The sequence below is a fragment of the Geotrypetes seraphini genome, chromosome 1, assembly GCF_902459505.1.
Source record: "Geotrypetes seraphini chromosome 1, aGeoSer1.1, whole genome shotgun sequence".
Lineage (NCBI taxonomy): Eukaryota > Metazoa > Chordata > Amphibia > Gymnophiona > Dermophiidae > Geotrypetes > Geotrypetes seraphini.
Window position 1 is genome coordinate 519,202,060 of NC_047084.1, and position 22,286 is coordinate 519,224,345.

The 22,286-nt window shown below is 43.2% G+C and overlaps 1 protein-coding gene across 2 annotated transcripts in view; it reads right to left on the reverse strand.

Annotated features, from left to right (window-relative positions):
• The window catches only part of ADAMTS19 (ADAM metallopeptidase with thrombospondin type 1 motif 19), a 192,852-nt gene that overhangs the window by 142,007 nt on the left and 28,559 nt on the right, over positions 1-22,286 (reverse strand). For both annotated transcript variants that reach the window (XM_033928967.1, XM_033928966.1), the window contains exons 3-6: positions 19,786-19,951; positions 16,591-16,763; positions 12,224-12,307; positions 800-957 (exon numbers count right to left, since the gene is read on the reverse strand). In XM_033928967.1, coding sequence (XP_033784858.1) covers positions 800-957; positions 12,224-12,307; positions 16,591-16,763; positions 19,786-19,951 — 581 coding nt within the window. The remainder of the gene's footprint in view (positions 1-799; positions 958-12,223; positions 12,308-16,590; positions 16,764-19,785; positions 19,952-22,286) is intronic.

The window sequence follows — 22,286 nt, forward strand, 5'->3', positions numbered from 1 at the left end:
GCACAGTGGAAGATTCTGAGGGAGGGGGGCATATCGAGCTTCCACCCTATTTGTTTCTGAGAGGAGGGAAAGAGAGATACAAGAGGCCATGGGCCACCAAGAAAATCATGTGCCTGATGGGGAGTCCAGAGATCGCCAGAGATATTTGTGGGTTGAAGGTTACCAGTAAAGGGAAGTATTGGGAACATAGGAGTAGGCAGAAAATCAAGGAGTTGAGAAGTTATAAAGGCCCACTGGGTCATCAGAGATTTTGGATCATCTGAAGCAAAGTGCCAAACTTCATCTCAGATTAACTTTTTGCTCTTATGCTGTATCTTCAAGCCAGCCCTGAACTGATATAAAGATGACTAAAAAATGGCACAGAATTGTAGTACGGGAGGGGGGGGGGAGTTGGTTGGTTGTTTTTTTAAACATATCAGGAGAAGTTGTTATTCAACCATTGTGCATTTGTTTTGCATACCTACAGCACTGTCTTTTTAGATATTTTTGTGATTTTTGTGCATTAGAAGTCCTTCTGCATCGGAAGTAAGATCAGCAAAGGAAAATCTTGAGTGGCCTGCTGCACTAAATCATAGTGCAATTTACTGCACCATTCTCTGGTTTTCTCTGCAAAGAAACTCCACTATTCTTTGCCTTAAGACTGGTTAGTTAACTCAATCACTGGTTTGTCCAGGGAAACAGTTATTCCATGTTGTTTACCTTCACAATACAGCATCATAACCAGCTATGTATACTGCATTCAGTAGAGGAAATTTCAGTGAGGTACAAGCTTGCAGATAGCTATATTTTAAAGACTTACCTTGTTATTAGAATAGCTGCATCTACTGATGGCGTATCTTCACCCCAACTTGTTGAGGACTCTAAATGTATATCATTCTTCCTGCCAAATTCCTCATGTTGCCATTTACAAAAGCTCTCTAGCATTTTTTCACCATGATGCCCAATGTACATGCCTTTCTGAAAATGAAGATTCCGAAATTGAAATTTGACATTATAAATTAAATTACTCATTATACAGCATCAAGTATCCAAGTGCTACATAAGAAGTGTTTTATCTCTCTGTTTCTGTTTGGTGTTCAGATCATATTTATAAATATGCAGGCCAATATATGGCAAACAATGCTTAAAGATTTCAATATTCAGTACTATTCAGCTAAACTAAAGTCATACTCTGGAACTCTCCAAGCACCAGCCAATAATAAATAGATCGATTTAGTGCTGCAAACACTAAAGGTCAGCTTAAGATCTTCAGATCCAATCACCTTCAGGTCCCATTCTTCTTTCATGCACAGAAGTTTAGTTCAAACAATTTTTATTGATGCAAACACAGCAAATACAACACCAGCGCACCCCAAAGGTGCACAGTACAAATAATAATGCATCATCCTATATAATAAAACCCTAGCCGCGCATGCGCACTTACCTGCATGCTTCTGTGATCAGTAGGTCCGTGGCCAGCAGGAGTGCATATACGGCGGCTAGACAAATCGGAAAGCGGAGAAACACAGCATAGCCGGCAACTCCCCCCTCCCGCCCTCACTCACCGCCAAAACCACCACCGCCAAAGCCTCCTCCTTCTCGCCGGCTCACCCGCATTTAAATTCAGAGAAAAGCGCTGCACTGCGCTAATACTGGCCTCGCCATCTTCTGTCCACTGCGGCCCGCCCTCTCTGACTACTTCCTGTTTCCGCTAGGGTTGGCCGCAGTGCATAGAAGACGCCAAAGCCAGCAGTAGCGTGGTGCAGTGCTTTTCTCTGAATTTAAATGCGGCGGCTGGGAAGGGGGTGGCGGGAAATGCTGCTGCTGCACAGGGAAGTGTGTGTGTGTGGTGGGGAAATGCTGCTGCTGCTGCACAGGGAAGTGTGTGTGTGTGGGGGGGGAAATGCTGCTTTTCTGCACAGGGAAGGCCGGGAAATGCTGCTGCTGCACAGGGAAGGGTGGGAAATGCTGCTGCTGCACAGGGAAGTGTGTGTATGTGGGGGGAAATACTGCTTCTGCACAGGGAAGGGTGGGAAATGCTGCTGCTGCACAAGGAACTGTGTGTGTGTGGGGAAATGCTGCTTCTGCACAGGGAAGGCCGGGAAATGCTGCTGCTGCACAGGGAACTGTGTGTGTGTGGGGGGGGGAATGCTGCTTCTGCACAGGGAAGGCTGGGAAATGCTGCTGCTGCACAGGGAACTGTGTGTTTGTGAGGGGGGAAATGCTGCTGCTGCTGCACAGGGAAGGGCAGAAATGCTGCTGCTGCACAGGGAAGGGTGAGAGGAAATGCTATTGCTGCTGCACAGCGAAGTGGAGGGGACGGAGAGGGAAAGGAGGCTTGGGAGCAATCTTGGTTTGCTTTGGGGGAGGGGAGACAGAAGGGGGCCATGGAGAGACAGAAAGATAGGCAGGCAGACAGCGCATTAGAACGAAAGACAGACACACAGAAAGACAGCAGGCAGGGAGAGAGATAGAAAGAAAGAAAGACAGACAGACAGGGTGCCAGAGAGAGAACCAGAAAGAAAGAAGGACAGACAGCGGGAGGAAGAAAGACAGAAAGAAAGTAGAGAGAGACAGGGGCAGGGAGAGACACAGAAAGTAAGAAAGAAAGATAAACAGACATATATTCTAGCACCCGTTAATGTAACGGGCTTAAACACTAGTATACAATAATAAAACAAGCATATACAATAAAAGAGTAACATCAACCAAACTCCCTCCCCTTCCTTCTCTACATAGGGCAAGTGAGATTAATGAGGGTGGAAAGGCACTCCAAAGCCCTGTACTCTTATGAACACCAAAAATGTCACACCAACCCTTCCCCTCACCTAAGCCACTTATCCTATCTTTAACTAATTGCCAGAACCTTCAATACACCCAATTTCCCCTCCTCAAACCCCCTCTCCACCCTCTCCATCCAGCCCCACCAGAACTCACCATTACTCTCCCAACCCAACTAACAAATTAGGACACCCATCTTAAAACCGCACTGCGGCCCTTAGGATGTAAGACTTGCAGATAAGGCTCCCATATATTCAAAAACAACATCTTCTGTTTCCTAGACCCTCCGGCATCTCGTGCCTCCCAAATGACCAACTGATGCAATTAGTTCTGCCAATGCCAATATGCCGGAGGGTCCGGAACTGTCCAGCACTGAAGAATACATTTCCTGGCCAGTAAACTCATCTTCCTACACAAAGCTCGATGCCCACTAGGTAAATGGCCAAAAGCCTTTGGCAAATCCAAGACAAAGTGGTCCGGGGTACTGTGTAAGACTCTCCCAATACACCCTGACATATAAGAGATTATACGCCTCCAGAAGCGCTGAATAATGGGGCAAAACCAAAAGGCATGTCCCAAAGTATGACCCCCCCATCCCATATTTATGACATAGTGGTGTAGGAAGACCTCCACTATAAATCATCTGTGTATGAGTGTAATAAACATGTAAGGTCACCCTATAATACGTTTCCCATAACCAAGCACATGGGGTCACCCCAGGCATCGCCCTCAAAGTACGGGCTAAATCCCAATGTCCCAGATTAATCTGTAATTCCTTTTCCCATTTACCCTTGATGCTCTGGTAGTCCCTGGCAAGTTGTAAATCTTGCAAACTAGCATAAATGCTAGAGACCATAAGAGACGTCCCCTCCTCTCGAGCAAACAACTCCCGCAGCCTGGCCCCCACGTCCCCTCCTTTCGAGCAAACAACTCCCGTAGCCTGTCCCCCAAGTGCAAACTCAATTGTGCTCTGTCGAGGGATCTCACATAGTGTTTTACTTGATGACATGCAAACTGCGCTCCCCAGGTCTCCCCCACCTTAGCTAGTAAATCTGCATATGTCAACAGCTCCCCATCATCCCCCAAAATATGTTCTAAACTTGTAACTCCTTTCGCTCTCCAGGTCAGATATTCTCTTGATTCCTTTCCCGGAGGAAAGGCCGTGTTTCCCTGCAAGGGCAAGAGATCAGTGACCATTGGATCTCTTCCCAAGGCATGCACAAGCCAACACCAAGCCGCTTGCAATGCGCTAAATAATACACCAGATCTGATAGAAGGGGGCAGCACCTTCCGAGAACTATGCAGTAATGCAAACATATCATAGGGAGCAAAAAACTCACGTTCCATCAGAAGAAGGGTATAATTGCTAGTCATATTCACCCAATCTCCCAAATGACAAAGCAGACACACATAATTATAAATCCGCACATCCGGTAATCCTAATCCTCCCCTATGCCAATTCTCCAACAACTGAGACACCTTCAATTTAGGTTTCTTAGCCGCCCAACAAAAATGAGTAACCCCTTTATAAAGAATGTGTAAATCTTTCTTTAGCAAGCACAACGGCAAAGTCTGCAAAACATACAGCCATTTGGGAAAGATGAAAATCTTAACCAAACAAATGCGCCCCATCAGAGAAAGAGGCAATGTCCTCCATGTCTCCAGCAAGAGCTCCGTCTGTTGCTGAAGCTTATCCACATTAAGACGATACAAACGGGGAACCTGCATAGTCATCAAAGTCCTCAAATACCAAACTGCCCAGGCACCGATGTCAACGGAAATCCATTCCCCCTTAGGGCCTGAACCGCCGCAGAGGATGCCAACACCTCCGCTTTATCCACATTTAAGCGAAACTCTGCATATTCACCATATTCTTTTATCAAATCCAGTAAGGCTGTCAAAGAAGGCAAAGGATCTGTAAGACGTATTAAAATATCATCCGCAAAGGCAGATAACTTAAAAGAGGTAGCTCCGATGTCAATTCCCTTTATAGATGACATCGCATAAATATCCCGAATTAGGGGGTCCAATGTAAGCACAAACAACAACGGCGATAAGGGGCAACCCTGTCTCGTCCCCCTAGAAATCAGGAACCTGTCCGTTTCGAAATCTTTCAACACTATTCTAGCCTGTGGAAAAGCATACAATGTTCACACCGCTGATACAAAAAAACCCATCAAAACCATAGGCCGCTAAAGTATCATAAAGAAAATCCCACCTCACCCTGTCAAATACCTTTTCGGCATCAAAACTAACCAGCACAGATGAGAAATTGCTCGCCGCCCACTGTTCCAAAGACAGCAACAATTTTCTTACATTTTTAGCTATAGTTCGTCCTTTCACAAATCCCACCTGAGCTTCGTGTATAAGGGAGGGAAGCACAGCAGCCATCCGAATTGCCATGATTTTTGCTAACAATTTAACCTCCGTATTCAATAAGAAAATAGGTCGATAGGAACATGCGTGTTCAGGGTCTTTATGCGGTTTAGGCAACAGCAAGATGCGTGCCGTGTTCTTACCCTCCAGAAAAGCCTCTGCGCCAACCATGACAGTAAACATCTGAGCAAGTGGCTGAATGATCTCCTCACCTAAGAGCTTATAAAATTCAATGTGCATGCCATCCTTGCCCGGCGCCTTCAACAAAGGACTATTCCCTATTGCCCAATACACTTCCTCCGGCGTTATCAGTGCATTCAAACGCTCCCTGTCTGTCTCAGAGATACGAGGCAACGCTATCCCATCCTTCGCATCCGTCAGCCAAGCACGGCAATGGCCTCGAGTGCCTCTATTGAAGCGGATAAGGCAAAGAATTTCTCAGCCCTGTCGGTTCTCCCGTCAGGATCCTCCGCAGCAGCAATGGGATGCTCCAGCAACAGACGACGTCAATCAGGCCACGCACTGGTAGAAAAGCAGGTCAACGCTACTTAATACCCCTTATACTGTATTCTTCCTTGGGTTTTGCAGCCCAAATGCAAGATACTGCATTTTTTAGCTTTAAATATTAGCTGCCAAATTCAAGACCTTTCTTCAAGCTTAGCTAGCTCTCTCCTCATGCTATCCATATTTTCCCTGATGTTGCAGATTTTAATAATAAATTTTATTTATAACCCGCAATACCTTAACAAGGGGTGACCAAAAGGTCGATCGCGATCAACTAGTAGATCGAAGGCAACGTGAGTTGATAGCAGAGTCCATCTTAGGCTCCGTGATAGACTCATGTTGCCTTGGCATTCTACCTGCTTCCCAATGCGGTAAACAGGACGCAGAAGCGCCGGGCCCCCCAGCCTTCTCCCCTCCCCCCCATCAATTCCGATATCAGAGAGGAAGTTCCAGGTCAGGCAATCGCTGCCTGGCTGGCCCGGAACTTCCTCTCCGACGTCAGAATTGACGTCGGGGTAGAAGGCCTGGCACTTCTGCGTCCTGTTTACCACTTCGGGAAGCAGGGAGAGCTCAGAAGTTTGCGGCGGTGGTTTGGGGGCCTGTTCACCAATGGCAGCGGCGGTAGCTTGGGGGAAGGAAGGGAGAAAGAAAGACAAAGAAAGAAAGTGGGCAGGCAGGGAGACAGAAAAGGGGGGGGAAGAGAGACCAAGAAAGAAGGGAAACAGAAAGAAAGGGGGGACAGGGAGACAGAAAGAAAGGGGGCATGGAGAGAGAAAGACAGAAAAAAAAGAAAGGGGGGCAAGGATACAGAAAGACAGACAGAAAGAAGGGGAGCAGGGAGAAAGAAAGAAAGGGCAGGGAGAGAGGAAGAAAAAGTTGGGGGAGAGAATGAGGTATGGAGGAGAGGAAGCATACAGGAGGCTGAAAGAAGGGAAGAAATATTGGATGCACAGTCAGAAGAAGAAAGTGCAACCAGAGACTCATGAAATCACCAGACAACAAAGGTAGGAAAAATGATTTTATTTTCAGTTTAGTGATCAAAATGTGTCCGTTTTGAGAATTTATATCTGCTGTCTATATTTTGCACTATGGCCTCCTTTTACTAAACCACAATAGTGGTTTTTAGCGCAGGGAACCTATGAGCATCAAGAACAGCGCAGGGCATTCAGTGCAGCTCCTTGCACTAAAAACCGCTATCGTGGTTTAGTAAAAAGGAACAAGGTATATATGTCTATTTTTGTATAGTTGTTACATTGCATAAAGTCATCTGCCTTAACCTCTTTGAAAAAACCCCGGAATATAAATGATAATTAACATTTTCTCTGCGTACAGTATGCTTTGTATTTTTTTTTTATTTTATTGTTGGTAGATCATTTTGACTTGGTCATTTTAAAAGTAGCTTGCAAGCCCAAAAAATGTGGGCACCCCTGCCTTAACAATTCAGAGCAGTTTACATCAAGAGAATCTGCCAGATGCAGATGAAATACATACAGGAATATATTCAACATATAACTAAGAATTACTTAAATTCATCATATAAGTAAGACTTCACAGATCTTCTAAACATTTGATAAGACATTGAATTCAAAAATAAACCACTTATAGTTTTATTCCAGGCAGCAGCCTGATAAGATAAAGTTTTATCCAGAAACGTTTTTGAAGTGCATCCTTTTAATGTTGGAAATGAGAATAAAAAGATTCTCCGCATAGAATGGGAATGAGCAGGGAACACAAAAGGTAAACAGGGACAAGTCCAACCAACGTTTTATAGCACAAACATGCAAATTTAAATATAATTCTAGCCTTGACCAGCAACCAGTGAAGTTTTCTATATTATGGAGTAACATGATCTGATTTTTTTTCAACCCAAATATCAAGCGGACAGCAGTATTTTGAATGATTCTTAGTTTCCTGATAGTTTTTTTTATATGATCTTAAATAAATGATGTTACAGTAGTCTAATGTGCTCAATATAAGAGATTGGACAAAGAGTCTGAAAGATGAGAAATCAAAGTATGACTTTAATGAACGTAATTTCCAGAGAGTGTAATAGCATTTTTTTATTAAAATATAGAGGAGTCCCATGGTTTCTAATGTGTAAAATGCCTAACAACTGAATTACAGCATTTTGCAATGTTTGTAAACGTTTCAGTTGCTCTGTCATTACTCCTGCATATACTAGGTTACCATAATCCAGGGGTCTCAAAGTCCCTCCTTGAGGGCCGCAATCCAGTCGGGTTTTCAGGATTTCCCCTATGAATATGCATGAGATCTATTAGCATGCACTGCTTTCAATGCATATTCATTGGGGAAATCCTGAAAACCCGACTGGATTGCGGCCCTCAAGGAGGGACTTTGAGATCCCTGCCATAATCCAATTTGAATAGGACAAAAGCATGAATTAAGGTATGTTAAGAGCTCTCATCTAATAGGTTTCGAATAGCTCTAAGCTGCCACAGAGCACCAAACCCTTAGCCTCCACAGAAGAAACCTGTCCCTCAAAATTCAGATGACAATCAGTCATAATTCCCAGGTATCTAAAACTACTTAACATCTTAATACGGTATTGATCTAGAGCAGGGGTAGGGAACTCCGGTCCTCGAGAGCTGTATTCCAGTCAGGTTTTCAGGATTTCCCCAATGAATATGCAGGAGATCTATTTGCATGCACTGCTTTCAATGCATATTCATTGGGGAAGTCCTCGAGAGCCGTATTCCAGTCGGGTTTTCAGGATTTCCCCCAATGAATATGCAGGAGATCTATTTGCATGCCGTATTTCAGTCGGGTTTTCAGGATTTCCCCAATGAATATGCAGATCTATTTGCATGCACTGCTTTCAATGCATATTCATTGGGGAAGTCATCGAGAGCCGTATGCCAGTCGGGTTTTCAGGATTTCCCCAATGAATATGCATTGAAAGCAGTGCATGCAAATAGATCTCCTGCATATTCACTGGGGAAATCCTAAAAACCCGACTGGAATTCGGTCTCGAGGACCAGAGTTCCCTACCCCTGATCTAGAGACAACTTCAATTGACATCAGTGATGCAACATGTTACTGTTTTTTTTATCCATATTTAGTACTAATTTATGTTCTCTCAACCATTCTTCTATATTTTTCAGACAGTCCTGCAAAGAACCCAGGTCTACTGTTTGTGGAGATAGTCTATAAACTAACAAAATGTCATCAGCATAAATATACATGCTAATTCCCATTTCCTGAATTAATCTTACAAGGGGTCTTTAAAACATGTTAAACAAAATTAGCAATACAGCTGAGCTTTGCAGTACCCCACATTCCAATGATTTTTCCTTAGATGTTAATCTGCCAAAAACTACCCGAAAAGATGGTAACCAATTCAAAACAGTTTCTTTTAAGCCAATTTCTTGTAAAAAATCCAGTAAAAATTTGTTATCAACTAAATCAAAAGCAGAGCTCAAATCTAATGATAGCATCCATGCCCTCATCTCCTGCCTGAACAGGATATTACCTTAACGGATGTTTGGAAGCTCACTAAGAGGATCGAGTTAATGCTCAAGGGTTCTATTTCCAATCTAAGTGATTTTACAGAACAGACTACTCAGGCTTTGGACTCTATAGATAAGAAATAGTTGAGTTGTGACAAATGTTTAAATTACATTGAACATAAAAAGAAATTTAAATTTCTGCTTATGAAACCATCACGATATATATGCCCCACAATCATACAGAAGGGAATGTGATTCTGAATTTATATCCAAATATACAACATAAAAGAATAGTAAAATTGGGAAGGCCAATTTTCAGAAGCACTTAAATGAAAAAAAAGTATTCATCCGCTATAATAAAACCTTTAGCGCGCATGCGCACTTCAAGCTTCATGATCCCTGCGTTCATGATCTGTGCTTCCATGCCACACATGCACAGTAGAAGGAGCCACCGGTGATTTCCCTATCGCCCTCCCTCGGCGACGCTGGCTCCTTCTACTGCGCATGCGGAGGCTGCGACCATGGCGGCGATTCCCCCCCTCCCACCCTCACTCCATCTAACACAGGCCCCCCAAGTACTATTCTGCAGCCCGAAGTCTGGCCGGCTCCCTTACTGAAGTTATTCTTCAGTCCCTTGCCAAAGTTATTTTTGAGTTAAAAGCCGCCGCTGCCACAGCAGCTCCTCTCACAAGCTGCACCTGCATCGGAAGCCTCTCTGACGTCACGTCAAAGAGAAGGCTTCCGACGCAGGCGTGGATCGTGAAAGGAGCCGCCGCAGCGACAGCTTTGAACTCAAAAATAACTTCGGCAAGGGAGCTGGCCAGAAACGATGAAGAGAAATGCTGCTACCCTGCTGCACAGGGAAGGAGGGGGGTGGAAATGCTGCTTTTGCACAGGGAAGGGGGGTTGAATGCTGCTGCTGCACAAGGAAGGGGAGGAGACAGAAAGGGGCCATGGAGAGAGACAGTAAGATAGGCAAGCAGCACACAAGAACGAAAGACAGACACACAGAAAGACAGGGGGCCAGAGAGAGACAGACAGACAGAAAGAAAGAAAGATAGAAAGTGGGAGGGAGAGAGATAGAAAGAAAGAAAGATAGACAGCGGGAGGGAGAGAGACAGAAAGAAAGATAGACAGCGGGAGGGAGAGAGACAGAAAGAAAGGAAGAAAGAGACAGGGGCAGGGAGAGACACTGAAAGAAAGACAGACATATATTCTAGCACCCGTTAATGTAACGGGCTTAAACACTAGTCCAATTAGAATGTAGTATTCAAACAGTGCTCCTTCTAAATAAGGCAGAAGGTATGCATGCTATTTTGCAATTCATCTAATTTTAAGTCACATTTCAGGGACCTGTTCCAGGTGGCAACAGAAATAATGTGAGTACATTGTATTTCAAATTTACATGTATCATTCTTCAGACAGAATTTACCTGAAAAAAGCAAGTGCAAAAACCAACAGATGCTCTTTGCCAGTGGTCTCCAACCTTTTTCATATAAAGGACCACAGTGTGAATACAAGAAAGCTCTGAAGGCCACCAAAAGATTTCAAGCTTAACATACTACTAATTTTGTAAACCGCCTTCACCTACTTGTTCAACACTTCAAGGATATATTTTAAAAACTCACTTTACTTTGGATTGTCAACATTATCAAATTACATAAATGCAATACCTGAGCAACACACTTAAGAGATTGTTTGCAGTTACTACTGTATTTTTCACTCCATAAGACGCACCTGACCATAAGATGCACCCTAGATTTAAAGAAGGAAAACAAGAAAAAAAACATTCTGAACCAAATTCTCCCTGCCAGACTCTGCACCCAACCCCACACTTCTTGCCAGGCTCTGCACCCTGTCCCCCCCCCTGCCAAACTCTGTACCCTGTCCCCCCTCTGCTGGTCTAGTGGTAGGCCGGGACAGGGCAGGGGCAGGGCACAGGTCAGGCAGGGACAGGGCTGGCAGGCTTAGTAGCAGGTAGGCCTAGTAGCCTGGAGGCAGGCAGGCCTAGTGGCAGGCAGAGCCCTTCCCCCCACAGGGCCCCCCTGCAGGGCCCCCACATCGAGACAGGCAGGCAGGCCCCCCCACTTTACCTCAATTCCTCCTGCGGTCCAGGGCTGTAGGGCAGGAGCTTTCAGCCTCCTGCCCTTTCCTTCAGCTGACTCCCGAGTGGTAGGGCCATTCCTCCATCTTACTCCCTCCTGCCCTTTCCTCCAGCTGACTCCTGTGGCGCAGGACAAAGCAGGAAGCAAAACGCTCGCACCTGCCTTCTGTACCACTTTGACTCTGATGCAGCGTCTGACTCTGACACAGCATCAGAGTCAAAGTGGTGCAGAGGGCAGGTGCGAGCGTTTTGCTTCCTGCCTTGTCCTGCGCCGCAGGATTCAGCTGGAGGGAGTCAGCCAGAGGAAGGGCTCTGCCTGAAGAGACATGTTGCTGCTTCGCTCTTTCCCAGTCCCGATGTCGGCGGCAGTCCTCGCGTTTCAAGCAGGGCAATGGCAGTTCACCACCAGAGGTCCTTCATTTTTTACAGCGCCGCTGGAGCTGAAAACTTTTTAATGCTGCCTTCCCCCGCCAGTGCTGAAATCAGGGAGCTGAAGAGATGTGCTTCAGCAATTCTTCCTCCATGCCGGTGTGGAGCGGCGCTGAGGATAAGCTTGTAGACAGTGGTGTCTACATAGAGGGAGTCAGCCAGAGGAAAACGCTGGACCGCTAAAGGAATTAAGGTCGGGGGGGGGGGCGGGTATTCGCTCTATAAGATGCATCCTTATTTCCAACCAATTTTTTGGGGAAAAAAAGTGCGTCTTATAGAGTGAAAAATACGGTATATTAAGTGGGCAAGATTGAAATTAACTCATTTAAAGTATTTAAAGAACATTTCAATCAACTGTTTGAGGGCCACAATGGAGTACTTCAGGGATCACATGTTAGAGACTACTGCTCTATACCCATAACAGTTTTCTAAGGGTAAATACACAAGTCCTTTGCTTTAAAAAATTAGGTACAAAATTCATAGGTCTTCGCATCTAGATATAAAATGACTTCAAAGTGTTTGGATGATTTTTTTTTATAATCAGACAGTAATGGGGGCAAGACATAATATAATAATTTCTTACTGGCGTCTCATGAAGTAGAACCAGCTTGGTAACAAGAAGATTCATTTGTACGCCAAGACTTTTATGCTGGAAGAGGTTGAAAACCTATAAAGAAATAGAAATGCAAGATTCAGTTCCACTATTTAGAACATTAAAAACGCCCCTCGATAACAAGACAACTTTATATTCTTTAATCAAGGAGAAAGAAAACATACATGGGGTTTCTTCAGTAAGTAAGGTGCACATTAATATAATCCCCGCCCCCTCCCCCCCCAATCTCATTGACATATAAGTTTGATTAAACTGCACTGGCTACCTGTAAAATTTAGAGTTCAATTTAAAGTACTTTTTTAATGTTTAAGATTATGACAAATGCAATGCCATTGCAAACCTACATTTGTAGATACAACATTGAGTTAATGCTAATAATAGCCTTAAACCAGTGATGGGATGAATGGTGTCACTGATTGGTTTATGTTTTTAGATTTTTACACTGCTCAGAATGTTAGATGGAGTGGTATAGAAATATTTTACTAAATAAATTAAATAAATACTTCAACCAATGCTTTCCTATTTCAATTAAAGTAAGCACTTGAAGGGCAGTAAGATAAAGACACACTTATTATGAGCTTATTCTATAAAGAAAACTAGCACTTAATTTTCTTTAGAACATTAGCATAGCAAAAAACATATATATATATATTTCAAGCACAACCATTTATACAAGAGTTGGGGTAAACTAGGCTCATGCCCAGATTGCTAAAAAGCATGCATAAAGCAAAGTTACTTACCTGTAGCCAATGATCCCTCTAAGGATTAGCTGGGTTCATGCAATTTTTTTTCCTGTGCGCGACAAGTTCTTATAACCAATAATTTTCCAGATTTGGAAATATTTTTGTGAGTGACCATGTAAAATCTGTAAGTGACACTCCTAGAATGTATGAGCAATTGATCACATGCTCAGCTTAGAGGGAACATAGCCTGCAGCAGTTGTTCTCTAAAACAACAGGTCAATCATTCTCATAAACAGGTGATGTCATCCGAGTACTGTGTCTCTTTAAGAAGACTTTGGCAGCAGCCCACCACACATGTGCGGGTGCCTTCTATCCTGAAGTGCAAGTGCAGGACCAGCAGTCTTATTGACACAGCTGGAAAAGACAACTCCAAGTGGAGAAGGAAGGGTACTTAAAAATGATTGGCCTGCGGGACATTGTTCCTCACATATGAAAATCCCCAGCAACCAAGCTCACTGAAAAAACAACCCAAGAACAATAGGGATTTGTATTGGCAAGAACCAAAGAATCAATTAACCTAAAAACAAAATAAAATGGTTGTGAAGGTGAAGCATGAAACAGAAATAATGGTAATAAGAAGGTGAAGTTGGATTCTAGACACCAGATTCTGCTGTACTGTCTGACCAAACCAGCTGTTGCATCAGGTATTCTACTCAAGGCAGTAATGAGATGTGAATGTATAGACCAAACACTACATTGCAGCCTTGCAAAGAGAATGACACAGGGGAAAATTTTTCCCCGTTCCCAAGGGAACTCATTTTCCCATCCCGGCAAGTTCTTTTCCTGTCTCTGCCCCATTCCTGCAAGCTCTGTCCTCATCTGCACAAGTCTCAAATACGGTACTTTAAAATTACAAGTATTCGAAGCTTGTGCGGTTAAGGCAGAGCTTACAGGAATAGGGCAGGGACAGCAACAAAACTCGTGGGGACAGGATGGGGAAATTGAGGGAGGGAATATGGATGCTAGGCCCATGGTGGGGGAGAGAGGATGGGACATGGATTCTGGAAGGGGGGAGAGGAAGGAACATGGATCCCGAACCGCAAGTAGGGAGGGGAGAAGAGGGGACATGGATCCTGGATTACAAGTCGGGGAAGAGAGAAGGGAACATGAATCCTGGACTACAAGTGTTGGGGGGGGGGAGAGGAGGTGACTTGGATTGTAGATCTGCAGGGGGAGGAGGAGGAGAGGGGAGGGGGTCATGGATGATGGACCCATAAATAGAGGGGAAAGAGGGTGAGAAGGAAACACAGGCCAGAAAGGGGGGTGAGAAGGAAGAGATGCTTGACTATAGATAGAGGGAGAGAGAGATGCCATACCTTGAGAGAGTAGGGAAGAGATTCAGGGTGAAAGTGAGGGAGATGGTGGGTGGGGTAAGGAGACATGGATGCTGGAACCGCAAGTCGGGTGGGGTGGTAGAGAGAGGGAGAATGACCAAGATCAGAAAGGGAATGGTAAAGGCGGAAGAAATTCTTAGCCAATGAAGAGAGGGATGGAGATTTGCCAGACTATGGGGGCCAAGGAGGGGATTCAGGGTGCAAGTGAAAGAGGGGTGGGATTTAGAGGGAGACAGATCTGCAGTTGCAGTGAGAGAGGGAACTGAAGAGGCTGGAACCTGAGCAAGGAAAAAGCAGGAAGGAATTTCAGGCCTCAAGATAGGAGAATTCTAAGCAAAAACACTACCTATAAACTTTGCAGAATTTTGAAATATTGTGAAAAGATATTCAAACTTTTTGTGCAGAATTCTGCCAGAAGTAATCTTTGTATCACTGTCCATGCTTTCCCACAACGTGTATTCATTTCAGCTCTGTTCTCTCTTTTACATTTCATCTCTCTTCCCTCAGCCTCTCTTCCCCTGACAACCCCCTTACCTACACTTTTCAAGCTTCTGTGCTGTTAGTGTATTCCTCAGACATTCCTTAGGCAGCCAATAAGCTGCTGAAGAGACAGGACCAACAGGTTATGACATATCAACCTTAAGTCTTGCTCTTCCATGCAGCCTCTTGGTTGGCTAGGCATCTTTAGGAATATCGGAATAGGCTTAAGTTATCTTTGTATCACTGTCCATGCTTCCCCCAGTTCTCCATTTTATGTTCCATATATCTTCCCTCAGGCTCCGTTTCCCTCAGAGCCTCTTCTTAGCTACACTGCAGATTTTCTTCCTTAGGCAGTCAATAAGCTGCAGAGGAGAAACAACCAATAGGTTATGAAACATCAGTTCAGTTTTTCCCTGCAGCCTATTGGCTGGCTAACCTTCCTTAGGAATGTCTGACCAAACGCAGCTGCATGGGGAAGTGGGAACATTGGTAAAATCCCCCGTTTTACCCCCAAATAAATTTTGCCAAACTCCAGACCACCTAAATCGCTTTCTCGTACCAAAAACTGTAGTTTGACCCCTATTTCATCAAAATCCTTAGAACCATTTTCAAGATCATTGCCAGAGCTTGCTTAGCAACCTGCTTAACAGTCTCCAGGCCTCTTTTTCCCTACAGCCTATTGGCTGGCTAAGCTTCCTTGTCTGACTAATAGGTTGCAAGGGGAGGCAGGAATATCAAAAAAGTTCCCCATTTGACCCCCCCAAATAAATTTCATTGAACTCCAGATCTACATCAAAAACTGTAGATTTACCCCCATGTCATCAAAATCTTAGAGCCGTTTTCAAGATTACTGTCAGAGCTTGCTCACTTTATAGTATAGGATATATTATACACACACACACACATATGGCTTTTAACGGCATTGTTGACCTTGTAACAACACAAGAAATATGTCATGCTATTTTGAGCCTATTAGAAAATACAGTCAAATCTTGGTTTGCAAGTGTTTTGCAAGACGAACAAAACACTCGAGCAAATCGTGCCTCGCAAACCGAGCATTGACTCGATTTGCGAGCGCCCCCCCCCCCCCCCAAGAACCCTCATCGCACACCCCCCACAAACCAGCATCGCCTGCCCGCCCAAACACAAACCCTTACCCCGATCTGGCACCGGCACACAGCACCAACCCGCAGGTCGTGCCAGTGCTGGTGCCTGAAGATCCTGCCTCTTGCCTGGGCTGGGCCTTGAGCATCTCGGGGAGAGTGGAGCCAGAAGGCCTTGAGCATGCGCAGATGCTCAAGGCCCAGCCCAGGCAAGAGGCAGGATCTTCAGGCACCGGCATGTCCTGTGGGTTAGTGCTGTGTGCCGGTGCCAAATCAGGGTAAGTGCTTGTGTTTGGGAGGGCGGGCGATGTCGGTTTGCGGTGGGGGGGGCGTTCACGAGCGGTGGGGGCGTTTGCGGGCGGGGGGGGCCATGCCAGTTCTCGGGGGGTGGAAGCACGCCAGTGGCCTCGGGGGGGTCTTTTTAGGATGTGGTGGGGTAAGGTGGCGCAGCACCGGCGGCCTCAAGGGGGGGGAACCAATCAAGCGTGTTTCCCTTACTTCCTATGGGGAAACTCGCTTTGATATACAAGTACTTTGGTTTATGAGCATGCTTCTGGAACGAATTATGTTCGTAAACCAAGGTTCCACTGTATTACCTAAGTACAAATCATTTTGGTATGTAATCTGCACTGAATATTTTTCTGGAGCACATGTTTATGGAAGAAGTTGTTTCTTACCATATTTAAGACGGCCAGAATGAATCTTCTCACAGCACCTGGTCCATGATAGGAAACCATGGTTGGGTCAGCAACGACTACAGTTTCTATATTATACTCCTTGGAAAGTTTGTAGGAATATCTTTTTCCTCTTCCAGTTTCTGATACTGTTTGAGTCCTGTATTTTTTTTTCTCTGTAACAGAAAAACATTGCTGCCATGTATGAAAAAATTGACTTTTTAAGTCACAAGGTATTATCCTCTTTAATTCTTACAGTTGTGCTCATAAGTTTACATACCCCTGGCAGAATTTATCTAAGATGAATATCATTTATGGAAAATATGAGTTATAAGACAAAACACATTTATTTTTAATGTGCTGCAAATTAAACAATTTATGCATCAGAGAATAATAGAACAGTCATTAAACAAATCATAGCAATAAAGGGAATAATAAAATGGTCCCCTTCAAAAGGTTTGCATACCCTTAGCTCTTAATATCGTGTATTACCTCCTTCTGCATCAATGACAACTTGCAGTCTTTTTTGATCATTTTGAATAAGACCCTTTATTTTCTTATTGGTAAAGCTTGCTACAGAAATAAATAAATAAATATTGTATTTTTCTAATACATAGCCTGGTTTGTCAGGTATTCTGTTTGCTCAGGAGATTTTGGATTTGGATCTATTTGAGGAATATAGATAAATACATATAATATATTCCAGTGTGCTACCATATCAAAAATACTATGTTTCCCATGTTCTAGTTTTCCAGGCAATGTAAGCAACCTCCTAGGGCCACTAATATGCTCATATGCCACTGTAGCTCATTTCCCCTCCCCCCCAAAAAAAAAAAACCCTAGCAGAGATTCACCTCCATGATTCATGGTAGGAATGGCATGCTTCTCTTCATAGACCTTGTTGATTTATCTCCAAACACAGCATTTATGGAAAGTTCAATTTTGGTCTTATCACTCCAAATTATTTTGTTCCAGAAGTTGTGGGGTTTCTCTAGGTGCTGTTTGTCGTATTGTAAGTGGGCTGTTTTGTAGTGTTGGTGCAGCAAAGGCTTTATTCTGGAAACGAAGGCGCGTTAGCGGTTTAACGCACATAATAGCACGCACTAAACCGCCGGCCGCGCTAGCCGCTACCGCCTCCTCTTGAGCAGGCGGTAATTTTTCAGCTAGCGCGGGGGTTAGCACGTGATGAAAAGTCGCGCGCGCTAACGCAACTTCGTAAAAGGAGCCCTAAGTCAACAAGAAAAGAAAAAACCCACAGTTCCACAGTAAAATGGAAAGATCAAAAACAAAGGAAACTGTGGAGAGGATGTTCTTCATGTAGTTGTTTATTCAATTAATGAGACGATGCAGTATAAAAAAAACAAATATACATGAGCTGAAGTAAACCCTTTTATTCTGGAAACTACCATGCTGCCAATTCTACCATGCAGCCAATTTCTGTACAAGTATTTCCTTACTGTGCCACACCACTTTGTTCCAGAGAAGCCTGTATTTCAGTAGAAGTTGCTTGTGGGGATTTCTTTACATCCCTACAAAGTTTCCAAGCAGTTTGTCTGAAATCTTTCTTGGTCTACTTGACCTTGGCTTGCTATTAATAGAATCAATTTTACACTTTTTGATCAGTGTTCGAACAGTACTGATTTACCAATCTTTGGATATAATTTTATACCCTTCTCCTGATTTATAAAGTTGAATTTCTTTTGCTCGCAGATCCTTTGACAGTTCTTCTGCTTTCCTTATGCTTCAGTAATCAGCAAAGTTCATACAGCCCTGGATGAAATGCACAAGGGTTCCTCGAGAGCTAAAAAATAAGAGAATGAAGTGGGGACAAACTTTGTCCCCATCCCCGCGAGTTCAATCCCGCTGTCTGAGCCCATCTGCACAAGCCTCAAATAGTTATAATTTTGTATTGAAATTATTTTATTAAAGTATAAAAAGAAATAATATTCTGTACCATTGTCATTTTATAAATCACAAATAATACAGAACAAGATCAACAAAACCCGTCTCCCTCGCCCTCACAAATATCCTCTCCATTATCGAGAAAACTGAACTAGCCAAATTACTACAGAATGCTACATAGAAAAATCAAGCTAACAGAATACTTCAGGAACTTTATAAAAATAAGAGTTAAATCAAAATCCACACCACCCATCCCTCTTATTTTATTTAAAGGCAATAGGAAAGCCTGCTTGAGGCAAGGGGCACTTAACTGAAAGAGATCACCTTTACAAGGTTAATTGTTTTTTCTTCTTCTCTGTCTCTCCCCCCTTTTACAAAGCTGTGCCAAACTACAATGAATGAATATATAAGGTGCTGTTGTACCAACATTAAACATAAAATGGCCACCAAACGTCACCTCACAGCGGCATGAACAATGGCTGGATGGTGCTACAACTGCACTTTATATATTCATAACAGTACCTTAAACATTTATTATACATTTGACAAGAGTATTTTTGAATCCTGAGGCAGGCAGTTCTCCCGCCAAAACAGGGCCCATGTTCGATCTTTTTAAAGTTGGTGCTTTTCAAAAAAAGAATTTTCTATTTTAGAAATTCTTTGATCCACCTCTACTTTGTTTTTCTTTAACAATGTTTCCAACAATTAAAAAACTAGTTAGAAACAACTAAGGTCAAATTATGTCTTACCTGGTAAGTTCCTTTCCTTTAGTCAGGTCATACCATTGTGAATTAGTGGATGTCATCCCTCCTACCAGCACATGAAGGTAGAGAAAACTGATCTTTTACAAGGAACTCACCAGTACAACCTGCTGGTGCTCACTTGAAAGTTCCAGTATGCATCTGCCAAAACAGCAGAAGGTTTCTTTATAAGGTACACCGATGCCCCATCAATCACTGCAGTTGAAATGATCATTTAGTGAGCATACCACCACAGCATGGCATTTGCTACCCTGCATACACAAAAATCATCTTTCTTTTTCCAAACTGAAAGGAAAAGAGAAGAGGCCCGTGAGCATCAGGCTTAGTCTTCTGAGGGCGGGTCTAGGAACAGTATGGCCTGACTACAGGAAAGGATAATTATCAGGTAATAAAATTTCACCTTCCTCATCATCTGGGGCTGTACTCTTCTGAATGAGTTGGATGTACAATAAACATTTCCTAATGCTGCTGTGTTAATTAATATACACTATTTAAAATAAGTAATGATACAAAAGGAGGTTTTAACTCAACATACCTTTAATAACACCACAATACTGGCTATGGGAAGTCTCTGTTTTAGGAAGTTTTTCTTCAGAAGACCTTCTTCGCCTATACATGCGGTGTGCGTGTCCAATCACAGCTGAAGTGTGATTAAAAGGCTCAACAAATAAAAAGTCACCATTTATCTGTACAAACCCCAGCTGCAACAGAAAACCAAAACCAAGTCAGGCATGGCTTCAATACAAAGTATATCAAAAATACATATACCTAACAGTATTTATATATGTTTACAGATTCTACAGACCCTAGTAATAATAATAATAACTTTATTTTTGTATATTGCAATACCACAAGCAGTTCAGAGCGGTTTACAGAGGAAGAGATTGTACATATACAGCGATGTTACAGAAAGTATTGTTAGGTACATTTGTAACAAATTTCAAATTGAATTGGTGACCCAAGGGAGGTTAGGAAAAGTCCAGAAATATGTTAGAGGTACAGCAGGTAATATCAGTAATAAGGAAGGTGGGGAGAGATCAGAGAAATCAAAGAGATAGGTTTTAATAGATTTCCTGAAGGATTGGTAGGAGGGTGCACTTGAAATGAGGGTGGTTAAATATTTATTCCATTTGCCAGCTTGGAAAGACAGTGTTCTATCAAGGAATCTCTTATAGACATAGCCTTTCAGGGAGGGGAAGGCAAATAGGTAGGCGCTACATGTGCAGGTGGTGCCTGGAAATTCAAAATGGTGCAACAGGTAGATCGGGGATGAACCCGTTAAGGTTTTGAAGCAAAGGCAGGCGAACTTGAAGATGATCCTTGCCTCCATTGGCAGCCAGTGAAGTTTTCTGTAGAACTGACTTACATGTTCCGACTTTTTGAGACCGTAAATGAGGCAGATGGCAGTATTCTGGAAGATTCTCAGGTGTTTGATGGTTTTCTTGAATGATCCTAGATACATGATATTGCAATAGTCTAAGATACTTAAGATTAGAGACTGGACCAGAAATCTGAAGGAGAGGAAGTTGAATTAGTGTTTGATGGTGTGGAGTTTCCAGAAGGTGCAGAAGCATTTTTTAACCTGAGTATTGGAATGGTCTTCGAAAGTCAAGCATCAATCCAGGATGACTCCAAGGATTTTAGTGGTGGCACTGATTGGGTAGATTAGCCCGTTTAATTTCAGAGAGGTATTTGTTAGTTTGTGGTTGGGACTTGCAAGGAAAAGTTTGGTTTTTCTGGGTTTAGTTTTAGTTTGAATTGAGTAGTCCATTGTTCTACCATAGTGAGAATGGATGAGGTGAATTGTTCAGTCTGTTGTGTCAAGGAAGTTATGGGGATGATAATTGTAATGTCGTCTGCATATATGAATGATTTAAATTTTAAGGTGGATAGCATATGCCTAAGTGATACCATGTAGATGTTGAACAGAGATGGAGAGAGAGGGGAGCCCTGTGGAACTTTGTAGGTGCGATTTTTTAAGAAGCCTGTGAGCCAGGTTAGTACCTGTCCTAAAATGCCAATAGAATCGAGGCAACTGATCAGAATGTCATGATCTACAAGATCGAAGGCACTGCTTAAGTCAAACTGAAGTACCAGTGCGCTTTTTCCCAGAGAAAACAGATGGAAGAGGTGGTCAGTTAACGCAGCTAAGACAGTTTCAGTGCTATAGTTGGTGCGAAATCCTGACTGGAAGTCATGCAGAATGTTAAACTTCTCAATGTATGACATGAGATCATGATTAACTAGGCCTTTCATTAATTTAAGGAAGAGAGGTATGTTGGCAATGGGTCTGTAGTTGGCGGCCAAAGAGATTGGTTCTTTGGGGTTTTTGATGATTGGCCGAGTTCTTTTGGGAAGTAGCCAGTGGACAAGCAAAGTGAGATCCAGTGGAAAAGTTTGGCTTTGAATGGGAAGGGGGCTGTTTTCATGATAGTCGGTGGGTAGTTATCTAGCAGGCAGTTGGATTTAGCATATTTAGAGTAGAACTTGAGGAATTGGTTCCAGTCTGGGTTTTCGAAATGGTTCCAGGACATGTCTGCTGTTGAGCCTTCATTTTCTAGAGCAGGTGGATTGGTTGATGGGTCAGCGTTTGTAGCAATGAGAGACGTTTTCAGATTACTAATTTTTATGGCAAAGTGGTTGGCTAGGTTTGTAGCAAAGGGTGGAAGATCTGAGTGGGAATGTTTATGGAGATTGATATCAAATAAGGAATTGACTATTCTAAAGAGTTCTTTGCTGTTCAGTGAAGGAGAGTTGATAATTTGGCAGTAGTGTTTGCAGCGCTTATCATTAATCATTCTTTTGTACTCTGACTTTTAGTCCCCAGGTGTATCTGTCATTATCTTTTCCTGATTTGCACCATATTCTTTCTAATTTGCGAACTTCTTGTTTAATTGCTAATAGGTCGGCATCATACCAGCTGTTTGATGGATGGTATCTTTTCTTACATACTTTCAATGGTGCAATGTCATTTAGGATCCGATTGCTGAAATTATTCCATCCTAGGATGAAGTTTGTGTCTAAGTCGGGGATGGA